This window comes from Artemia franciscana, unplaced genomic scaffold (assembly GCF_032884065.1).
Source record: "Artemia franciscana unplaced genomic scaffold, ASM3288406v1 PGA_scaffold_67, whole genome shotgun sequence".
NCBI lineage: Eukaryota > Metazoa > Arthropoda > Branchiopoda > Anostraca > Artemiidae > Artemia > Artemia franciscana.
The window spans coordinates 586,063-598,233 of NW_027062705.1; the positions used below are offsets into that span (position 1 = coordinate 586,063).

General features: G+C 35.0%; 1 protein-coding gene across 1 annotated transcript in view; it reads left to right on the forward strand.

Moving 5' to 3' along the window:
* The window catches only part of LOC136042108 (glycine receptor subunit alpha-4-like), a 151,411-nt gene that overhangs the window by 66,194 nt on the left and 73,046 nt on the right, over positions 1-12,171 (forward strand). Inside the window, exon 3 of the mRNA XM_065727004.1 lies at positions 1,418-1,485. Coding sequence (XP_065583076.1) covers positions 1,418-1,485 — 68 coding nt within the window. The remainder of the gene's footprint in view (positions 1-1,417; positions 1,486-12,171) is intronic.

Below are 12,171 nucleotides of genomic sequence, written 5' to 3' on the forward strand. Positions count from 1 at the left end.
CAACTTAGTGCGTTGTCGACTTAGTATAATTGTGCAGTTTTTGTTAAGATAAAAAATCCTGGTATTCTATCGTCTCTTTCGATATCTTATTACGCAATGAAAACCTTATGACATGTTTTGGTACATTTTGTTGCATCTTCTAGGTATTAGGAATGTAGTAAAAGCAAAAACTTTTTCATCGAGTGCAAATGGATAGTGAAAAGAAATCTAAGCGAATTTCAAGTATCTTAAAATCTTGCTTTGCAAGTACTCAAGAAAAAAACAAGTTTTTTTCAGCTGAAAGTAAGGAGCAACATTCAAACTCAAAACTAACACAAATTATTATGTATATGAAGGGGGCTTCCTTCATCTCAAAACCTCACTCTTTACAGTAAAATGTTTAAGTACTTTTGAAAAATTTCTTCCAACTGTTCCGATTAAACGAACATATTGTTTAAGAATGAAGATATGCGAAAATTACAACTGGAGCTTGTCAAAAATGAAAATAAAGAGCGAAGACACACTCAGTTGAAGACATGCGACTCAGAGCGTGACCTAGCCATCTCAACCTTCATTTGATTATAGCCCTAGAAAGCAGGATTGAACCAAATTTTTCGTACAGCCTAATGTTGGAAATACGGTCAGTCTGTCGGGTACCCAGAACAATCCGTAGGCAATTTCTCTGGAAAACATCTTATAAATCTTCATCCACTTTTCGGGGCACCCATGGTTCAGAGCCATATTTGACCTCTGTCATCACTGTACCTTCCAATATTCTAATCTTGGTTTTCAGACATATCTTCGTATCCTTCCAAACCTGTTTAATTGTGAAAAAACACCCTGAGCTTTGGCTATTCTACTTTTAACATCTTTACTGTTCCCAACATCTTTACTAATAATACTACCAAGGTAAGTGAAGCTGCCCACTTGATCGATCTTTCCGTTACCCAAGTCACCTTTTTGTCTTCATTTATTTCTAGCCTTGGTGACTTAGTCTTCTTAACATTAATTTTCAAGCCTATCCTAACACCCTGAACTCGCAAATCCTCTAAAATTTAATTGCCCATACTTTCATCTAGTATTCTTAAATCATCAGCATAATCTAAGTCCACTGGAGTTTTTCCTCTCCATTTAATTCTGGGATATCCCATTGGCTTTCCTGTGCTCCTTAAGACAAAGTCCATCAAAAAATGGAAAGTCTTTGATTCACCACATTTACAAGCGAATCATTTGTTTCCATGTAAGTAAAATATCTGGAGTGCATTTCCTCCTGTTAAATTCATTAAAAGTCCCATTGCTTAAAAAATTCAAATTATTTTAGTTGTTGGTTTTCAGGTCGGTTTTATGTTTGAAATTTGATTTACGTGTTGTAGACCTCTCTCTATATGTGTCTTTCTGTCCCTCTAAAGAAAAAAAAATAATGTTCCTATACTTTCAGATACAACTACAAGAGTTGTTTTTCACGTCACTGTGATGAGCCTGGACTCCATCGATGAAAGTTCAATGGTGAATATTAAATCTTTATTGTTCATAATCATAATTAACTTATAGTCTTGAATAAGTTATGAGTTGTATCCCAGGCATACACGTAGCCATTTCTTGTGTCGATACTCGCACCGTATTTTGCTGTGTTTAACACTTTTTTCAGAAATAATGACTTGACAGTGGGAGTAGTGAAGATATTGAAATAGAAAAGCCAAGGCTCAGGGTGTTTATGACAGTAAATAAAAAAAAAATTAACTGGAAGCAAGGAGGGAAACATAAAGCGAACAGAAATTATTCCATATATGAAAGGGGCTCTACCCTCCTCAGTGCCTCGCTCTTTACACTAAAGTTAGACTCTTCCCCAAAACTCTACTTTATAAAACAATAAAAAATTTAGCGCTAAGAGCAGCAGCAATTTCTGAAATGAGCACCATTTTAAATAAGGTTTACTTTTTTGTTTACCAATTAGCACATGCATTACAGGACTTAGTAGGATAATAAAATGATAAATTTTTCTTTTCACAGATTTAATTACCTTTTATACGTTTTTTTGTTGAAAGTTGCTTATAAACATGATCTCCTTCAGAAGTCCTACCAATCTTTGACCTAAAAATGGGTGGTCTCTTCATAATTGTTTCGGTTTAGCAGCCAAAAGTTTTGAACATCAAGATTACTTGAGCAATCTTAGAAATACAAATCTACTGCTACTACTACTACTAATAACTCACTGCAGCGCCAAGCAAATCAAATATATACTCGTTTGAGAACAGTTTAAAAGGGGTAAAGACTTAGGCCTTCTCCTCAGTCGTCGACGAATGATTGCGCATTAGTGTTCCCTCAGTTGTGTTTTTTTAGTTTTGTTTTTGTCTTTGTTTTTTTGTTTAATGCAGCACCTTTTTAGATACAAATTATTTGAATAAAATAAAGAAAAATATATGAAAAAGATAGATGAATGGGATAAAATACAATCTATTTCCAAAGAAGGCCTGACACAAGCCCAGATGGGTTGAATTTTAGCTTTAGGCTCACCTTAAAAAAAAAAAAGACTAATCATAACACACAGGTGGAAAAATTTAAGTCTCAAAATGATAAAGAGTATTAAAACTATTAAATTTTATTTTTGCTATATTCGCACTCGAAAATTCGTAACATTTCTTGCTGAAAACATCTAGGAAATTTTAATGCAGCTGACAAGTTGTGAAGGACTGGGTTTTGCAAATAATAGAACATACTGAAAAGGCTTCAGTTAAGGATGAAGGAGAAAGGGTTCGCCCAAAAGCTCTAAGGTGTCCTTGGAATTCAGATTATATTTTTAGTTGAATTTAGCTCATGTGTCCGCATCTGTCGGCACATAGATTTTGTCGGCATATTCGTTATGTCTTCCATCCAAACTCAAAATTCAAGGTGCATACCTGCATACTGGGCAAGTGGTACTTTTTAAATATTAGCAGTAAGTCTTATATTCCCATGTTATATCAAGTAAAGCTTAGGTAGTCTCATTGAGAACAAATCTATTTTAGGAGGTAGAGACACACAAATTTTGGAAGAATGAAAATACTAAGGAATGACACTTAGGCAAAGGATAAATTGTTGGGTAGGCATATTGGACATAGTGACATATTGATATAGTGAGGTTATTGACATAGTGAGGAATTCGGTAGGAGGTGTGCCAATTCAGCAATAAGGGACTAGGTAAAAGATATAAGAGATATTAGGATACAAAAGGAGATTTTTAGAAATAAAAAAAAAAGATAAAAAGGTAAAGGATACGGTATTAGACTTTACAGTCCGCACCGGCGGTGCTGATCTCCGTTTCTTGGCCCTTCAGCCAGGAAGTGCAATGGGGGGTTGGGGGCCAGCCAACCTGTGCTTTCGCACACCCTTCCTGTTTACCTTCCCCAGATTTCTCCAGGTACCCATTTAGAGCTGGGTCGACTCTGGCTAAGCTTACAGAGTCACGCCACTGACCCCCGTCCCAAACCGAAGAATTGGGTACACCGGGATTCGAACCCGCATCCTCTTAGACAAGGGGTCCAGAATCTAGCGCACCAACCCATTCGGCCAGGCGGCCGAATTTTTAGAAATAAGATAGTTCTGCTATGCATTATGTATCGTATGTAATGTAAGTAATGTAATGTAATTATGTATGTAAGTTTTGGGTTTCCAAAATACTGAAAAATAAGAAAGGTTCAGCTATGTCATTATAAGAGATGATTATTGCGTAAACAGAAACATTAATATTTAAGAAGCTGGAAGAGATTTTAAGAACTGTAGGCTAGTGAATATGATTAGGTATCGGTTAAATATTGTGAATGTGCCACGAGCTGGGCTACTTAAATCAGATTGTTTAGGTGCTCGTAGGGATGATTCTCCGAGTCATTGGCTATACCATAAAGAAGATTTTAGCAAGATTGTGAATTGGGAGATATTTGAATAGTGGATATAGATAATGGATGTAGATATAAGATATAGATAATGAGGTAACAAAGATGGTACAAAATATTTCACTTGATAAGGGGCAGAGGTTTGGCAGCGTAAAAGAAGCTTATGTCAACCCCTTTCAACTCTAAGTAGTTGTAAAGGAGACTTGGAGTGAAGAGGTATTTATTAAACTTTATAACGGAGAAGCGAAAGTACATTTTTGAACCCAGGATGAATAATTTACCACTTGGAGCCAAAAAATATGTTGAGGGAAGAGACAAGGGCAGAAAGGTCTTTATTTTTGACCCATTGCGTATAAATCAACGATATGATGGGTAATATGATGGGTGAGTGTGAAGACTTGAACGAAATGTGAAAGGAATTGTAAAGTTGTTTCCGTTTTAATGAAAGGCGTCTGGCAAGTATCGTATGGTATGATTTTTACTAGTATGGAAAGATTAAAACAAAAATTTGGACGAGAAATTAAGCATAGAAACAGATTTTTGTAATTGGAGCAAAGTTGTCACTGACGTTGTGCTGATGTTTTTGTAGTATCTATGTCGGTTTTGCTTATTACTATTAAAATTGACTCCGAGCATTAATAGTAACCCTTCATGAGTTTGCTAGGACCTATTTTCATGAATATTATCTAGAATAAAACAGGATTTGAAACGTTTATTTAGGTTATGCCTTGGTAAATAAGAAAAAAAAATTTCCTCCTTTCTGTAGTCTATAGAAGCAGCTTTATCCAGTATACGGATACGTTGATTTGGTTGCATTCTTAAATTTCTTATGTCCACTATTCTGGTAAAATCATTTCACCCTCAGTTGAAAAACACATAAATTGTCCAACTTTGGTAACACCTACTTCAGAGAGATTTGTTTTAAGCAGCCTGAGACAGGAAAACAAGAGAATATCTTTCCTTCTACACTCAATTTAACAATTAAAAACACATCGAATACCGTACAAGAATTAAGGCCAAAAAAATGTCAAATCATATTTCCATATATGGTTCCGGCCCAGTTTGGGACGTCCTTATTTTTCCTTGCCTTTTTCTCTCTTGCTACCTTCTTAATAGGATTAGCCTAAGGAAACAGCGTTTTTTCATCTAGAGAATTATGTTCCATCCCATCTTTCAGCATTGAAATACTTTGTAATTGGTTTTCCAAGTCTTATTTATGCCCGATTTGTGGCAGGCTGTTCTGTCATTTTAAATTCCTCTGTTTTGGACAGGGTACATTCCAACAAATCCAAATGAATTAGAATCAGATTACCATATATTATCTTCACCCCATTCGAGGCATCTCACTCTTCTTTTAAAACCTTCTACCTTTCTATTTAATAAAAATATTCTATATTCATGGACATTGTCAATCCAAAGAACTGGGTCAAAGATCATCTTTCAAAATATAAAACTGGGTTGTTCATATTTCAAAGTCTTATCGCCACACAATTTTCCCCAACAATCTCGTCCTTTCGGGACTCCAGCTCTGAATAGGTTGCATACAAAAATGCCACTGGGTTGTTCATATTTCAAAGTCTTATTACTACACAATTATTGGCTACCAATCTCACCTTTTCAGGACTTCAGCTCTGAATAGGGTGCATACAAAATAATGCCAAAAAATGTTGAAGTCAAATTTGAATATATTAACCTAGACCAATCTGGATCATCCAAATTTTCTATTAACCCTTCTCCCCGCCCCTTTCGCGGTATTTAATAGAAATACTTTAGGAATTTGATCCTTTTCCACTCCCGGGATATGGCAAAGTTAATATTTCTTAACAAAAATTCTTGGCTGGAATAAAACACCTTCTTCCTAAGGAATTACTACAGTATTAACTATTTTTGATTTATCCATAAAATTATTTTTAATACAATTTGTTGAAAAAGAGTCATTCAAATTTCCCTCGCCTTTCCTTAAATCCTATTCCTTAACGCCGTCCGTAACTTCTTTTGTCATATTTGTCTCAGGTACCCCCAGCTTTAGCCTTAATTGAATTCATTGGCTATGCTAAGCCCTTTTAAATATACTAAATACACCTTTTGACATAGCCTGGTTATACATACAGTAATGTATGTTTGTTTCAGAAATAGGACACATCATAGCACCACAAATGGACGTGGTTACACCAGTGAAACAACAGATCTACAACCAGAGTTGCCACCAGATCAAAAAATTTGTAACGTCCAAACCCTTAAAAAAGTAACTTTTTCGTAACTTTTCATAAGAAAGTCTCTTTTCAAGGCAGTAAAACTTCATTTTTCTATCAAGATCGGAAATTAGAAGAGAGAGGGGGGGTTGTTACCTGTATATTTTGAAAAACGTCTTTTTATGTAATCTCATTGAATTATACCCTTCCAAATTTTAAAGGGTATCTGTTTTGTATCTCAATTAAAAATTTTAAGCCCCCTCACATTCTCCTTTCTAAATTTGAATCAAAATTTGAACCCTTTTTTGCTTTTGCAGCATAAACAGCCAGTCATAAAAAAATCGAGTTGATTACGGTACAATTTGGCCTTTTCTCTCGAACAATGTCAAATAACATGTTGTTCTTACGCAAGAAAAATAAAAATAGACCACTAAATTGATCTTAATTCACCTTTTTTCAAACAAAACCCCCTAAGAAATTGGAGGAATGGAAAAGTCAGGTGCATATTTTTAAAGTTTGTTTTAGTTTGCCATTTATTTCCGTGTAATTTAGGGTACTTTGAAGAAAAAGACGGGTAAAGATTTCATTTTTATTTAGGAAAATCTTGATAAACAACTAAAAGAGATATTTGTTTTGGACTTAACTAATAACCTCTTTTTTATCCAGATACAAGACACAGCATATTAGATAGTTTTACAGCGAAGCACATATAATCAAATTCGGAACGTGGTTAACTTAGGAATTTACTCTTTCCCCTTTCTTGCTTTCCATAAAGCGATATCCAGGATTTCCTAAGAACTTAGGTCAGGGATCTCTCTTCTGACATGCATAAGATCAGAAAAAGTTTTGGGATTGAGTCTATTGCGGAGCGCGGACTTTATTAAATTTAACTAAGAAAACTGCAGCAGAAAAATTGGCAATAATTGTAAGGAAGGATTGTCAGCTCCATCTTTTTATGTTCACAACATACTTCTAAAAAGTAATTACAAACTGATTAACATCTAAATCTGCCTCACTGATAAAAGGAAGGCGTCTCCTCTCTGTGTTTAACGTTTCAAGATAGAAATGAGAGAGCACTGTTTAAACATCTTTAACATAGGGACAATTGATTTTACTTACCTGGACTTTACGACGCTTGGAGAAGGTTTTTTAACTATATCCGATGAAGGGTCTCTTAGGTTGATTCCCAAGTGTATTTCGGCCTCGGGCCGACTAATTTTTTAAAAAAATTTGTATTGCCTCTTGCACATGTTGCTCCTCGATGCCCTTTACGATGCTTTCACGCTCGTATAGTTGAAATTTTGTACCAGAATGCATATCTGTCATACTCCTGTAGTTTGGAAAATGAACAGGGTTTTTCCACGCATCAACTGACTTTCGCTTATGATATTGGCTCCTATATCTTGAAGATGAGATGAAACACTATATTGTATTGACCTATACTGAAAACACATGATTTTGGATTGACCAAACCCACTCATGTCCTTTGCTTCTAAGAAGGGTATCTAAAAAAAAAAAAAAATCAGATATAACCTTTTGGATAACCTATATAAATATGTCTGTATTTAAAACTATATTGTAAATTTAAAATTATATTTATAAAATTAAAAATTAATTAAAAATTAATATTTAATTAAAAATTATTAAAAATTATTAATTTTTTAATTATTAATTAAAAATTATATTTAATTATAAAATTATATCTGTATTTGAAATTATATTTAAAATTATATCGCTCAAACGAAGCTGAATTTCATTTGAGTCGAGATAGAAGAAACTCTAACAAGAGAAAGCGTCATCAAGAGATTCAACACAACAATGAAATTCTACAGACAAATATGGGATCTCAGAGGGGGAAGGGGCTTACAATATTTAAAAGTAATCATGATAGTCATGATAATTATGAGTAACCGGAAATTCAGGCCTAACTAATCTTCCCCCTCCTCAAAGCTTTGGTAATCCCATCTTTCCATAATCCCATCTGAAAAAAGGAAATTCTGTTTATAGCCCGATACTATGTCCAACCTTTCGGAAGGAGGTGGGCTGTTACCCAAGAAACAATACATTTTATCATTTTATAATTACATATTTCAAGCAAATTATAAAAAATATAGCTTCTATTTTTATTTATCTATGTTTCTATTGTACATTTTTCTTCCTGACTTAAGCTTGCTCCTATATTAAATAATAATAATAAAAAAAAACAAGTTTCTTCAACTGAAATTAAGGAGCAGCATTGAAACTTAAAACGGACAGAGAGTATTTCACACATGAAGGGGTTTCCTCCCCCTCCCAATCAAAACCTCGTTTTTAAGCTAAAGTTTTTAGTATTAAAATAAAGCTTCCTATTGTTCTAATTAAACGACCCTTGTGTTTCAGGGGTCGTTCTTAAAGGATTGGGACGGAATTCAAACCTTTGCGTAAAGAGCGAGGTGTTGAGGAGGGGAAAACCCCTTCACGCAAGTAAAATTTTTGTTCGTTTTAAGTTTTAATGTTGCTTCTTACTTTCAGCTGAAAAACTCGTTTTTTGAATTTAGTTTCTGATCGTCTTTAAGTAATGCCAATAAATATGGCCCCACCTTCACGGAAGAAAACCCTCCCCACGAAAATATCCTCTAGACAATTCAATACTGGTGAAAACCTACCCCGGACAATTACCCTTAACAACTCCATATGTAGAGCTGAGACGGAAAAGAGAAAGCAAAACATTTAAAAATAATTTGTATAGGAATTCTGACAAAGTCGCCGAGTGCATTATTCACCCTTGCAAGTTCACCCCCCGGAAAGTTTCCTCCCCATAAAAAATTCTCCCGTGGTAAAGCCTTCAGCAAGAAATTCCCCCCACCAACAAATGTATGTATATTTTTCACAATAAAAAATAGTGTGTGTAAGGAATGGGCGCATTTTATGACTTAACCCCCTTTCCCCGGGGCTGGGGGAGGGGGGAGGGTTCATGTTATATCCAAAGGCACGATTATTGTGCTCTTCAACTACGGTGATCAAATTGGCTGCCGTGCAATTTTTATCGGACGGCTTCGGGAAAAAAGGAACGGAGGAGGGTGCTTGGTTCTCCTCCATTCTTTTTGGTCACTTGAAAAGGACACTAGGGCTTTTAATTTTCAATGACCGTCTCACGATATTTTAGAACCACTGGGTTGATACGATTACCCCTGGGAAAGGCATAAAAAAATCATGCATCCGTGATGTTTCTCCTGGCAAAAAATACAAAATTCCACATTTTTGCAGGTAGGAGCTCGAAACCACTACAGTATGGTTTTCTGGTACGCTGGATCTGATGATGTAATTTTAATACTTTTAGGGGCGTTTCCCACTTTTTTCGAAAATCAGGCAAATTTTCTCAGGGTCGTAGCCTTTAAGAAGTACGACTAAACTTAATAAAAATGATGTATTTATAATAAGCATAATAGGCCGACTCTTTTGATAATTCTTTTGACATTAAAAATCTGATTTTATGAGTTTCGGTTACCACTGAGCCAGGTCACTCCTTACTTATAGTTCGTTACCACAAACTGTTTGATAATGTCAGTATGGCTGTCGCCTGAACATGATTTGACTTGTTGTTGTAGCTGTTGACTATTGACATGATAGAGCAAAATCTGTTTGCAAAAAGCACATCATTGCAAATGATAATCATACAAAAGAGAATGTTATCCTAACATACAATCAGTGTTGCCAACGCTTTGAAATAAACAGCACCAGTTTTCCGATTAAAATTATACCGCAAGAAAGTAATGGGTACCATCGGAACAGCAAGTTAAAAATTTGTCCTAACAATAAGAAAACTTTCAATAAATGGAGTAGATATTTGAGTCAAACATGAGCAAGTAAAACCTAAATATACCGGGAAATCTGATTGTACCAACAATTTCCAAGTGTATTACACTACACCAGGGCCTCTAAATTGTACCAAGGAAGGTACAATTATACCGCGTTATCAACGCTGCTCGTTATACGAGTAAGCGAAACAGGTATTTTCTCATTCTAATAAATGAATGTGATAATATTTAACGATCGCAATGTGAAAGAATGTCAATACCCATGTAAGTGTAATTAAACTGGGGAAAATGAATTTTTTTCACTGGAAAAAATTGATTACTCTGGAGATGTGCAGCTCATTTATTATTCAAAAGTGTAACATAAATTCAAAAACATAATAAAAAGGTAACGTTTTTAGAACCGTAACGTAAAAAGCAACATTTTACGTAAACGTACCAAAAATGGTACGAACGTAACCTCGGCGGTAAACCTTGTCGGCTACACTCCGATTAGCTTGAAAGACCAACCGTTGAAAAAAAAAAGTTTGACATTGAGCTCGTACAAAGGAGGAGCCAAGAAAAAATGTGCGACATATGATACGTCCCAAAACTCTTCAAAAGAGAAGATAATAATGTAAATGAATTTGTATATACCTAGTGGCTGTGAGCCTTTGCTGAAAATGCTTTGAGTACACTAAATGAATTTCAGAATAACTAGAGCTCTGCTAATAGCACTTTATCAAGCATTTACATTACAAAAGGCTCAAATTTTGTTAGTCAATAGACATCAACTATTTTACCATCGAAACATTATGATGATAGATACATCAAAGAGATATAAAACATATGGTAGCTAAAGTTTGTAAGTTAGTCTACAGAAACTCACTAATTCCAAATTCAGCTAGTTTAGCTTTTGAAATTATACTCTAAAGATAACTGGCAAACTTTTTGGATCGTATAAAGCTCGAATGAAAAGCATTAAAGTAAAAGAATATAATAACAAATGCAATTTTCCCCTGGACTCATCTTAAGTCTATTCGTCCGGCACAATTTCCTACATTTTTTTTCTGGTTATTGCTTTCAAACTCTGAAGTTTCTGGACGTAACCAAGGCTTAGTCAGTGTTGCTAAACACTTGGTTTTGGCGTCAAAAGCAAAGAAGTAAAGAACGAATTCTAGCGACGTAATGACCGAGAACTTAAAAACATGTATTGAAAAGAACTGTCAAGGAAGGAGGAACTACAATTTAAAGCTAGATTAGGGATGACAACTATGACAACTATAATTTCGGCTAATCTTAAGGGTAAAAATTTATTGCGACAAAAAACCAATGAGATTTTCAGAAAAAAAGCCAGAAACCTCTCCAAAACGGCATCGGGTTGAAACGGTAACTGTACCACTGGAATTACATTAGCAGAAAACTTTATACAGGAGAAATAGAGTCCCCCATGTTGACAAACAAGGAAAATCCTTTTTTGCTTGGGATGCAGTAACATTTCTACTTTTTTCTCTCCTTTTCTTTATTAGGGTCAAAGACCAAATTAATTATAGTATGACGTTCGATGAAAAAAGAATAATTACGACGAAAAAATGCATTATTTCCATTTTATCGAATTGTTGAAAAGTCAAAATACAAAAACAGAACTAATGATTTAAATCTGGCAACGCATTTATTCTGCGTGCGTTCAAAAATGAAAAATGTGATGACTCCAAAGGAAACTAAATCTTTAAATTTTTGACCGAGTTTTGTATTGGAAATTCGGTACTTACTGCTACCAAAAACTACATTTTTCAAGTTTTGTAAGTTAGTAGCAAGACACAAACATTCTTTCCGCCCCTGGGAATTCATACACAAGTAAATCGCCATTAAATGGAAACTGAATTCCCAGATTATGATTTTAATATTGTACTCCACGTAATTACGCGAACTTTACGAGGAAAAGCATGTACTTTGGACTTGTGTTCAGTATTGTCTGGCCCACTAAGGGCCTACTTTCAGTGCTCCATTGTTTTCGCCTGACCTTGGCAGCAAAAGGTTCGAGCCCTGTCCTTTTCCAACTTTGGATGACAAAAAAAACATATTTCACAGAATTACATGCATTCCAAACTTGAATTTCAAGCATTTCACATTCTAGAAAGGGTAGCTTCACCTCCCGATTTCGCCCATAGGTTGCTACACCTAATCCCTTGTCACCAAAGTCGCATGTTTTTGGCCTTAGAATAAAAGGTCTTTTGTGTCTCATTCTATCAAAGTTCATCCCAAAAAAATTATCCTGGTGATCCAGCGAACATTGACTTGCCAGTGATGAAAGATAAAACTAATTCAAATTCCTGGTGAGCGTTAAAATTTACGGTA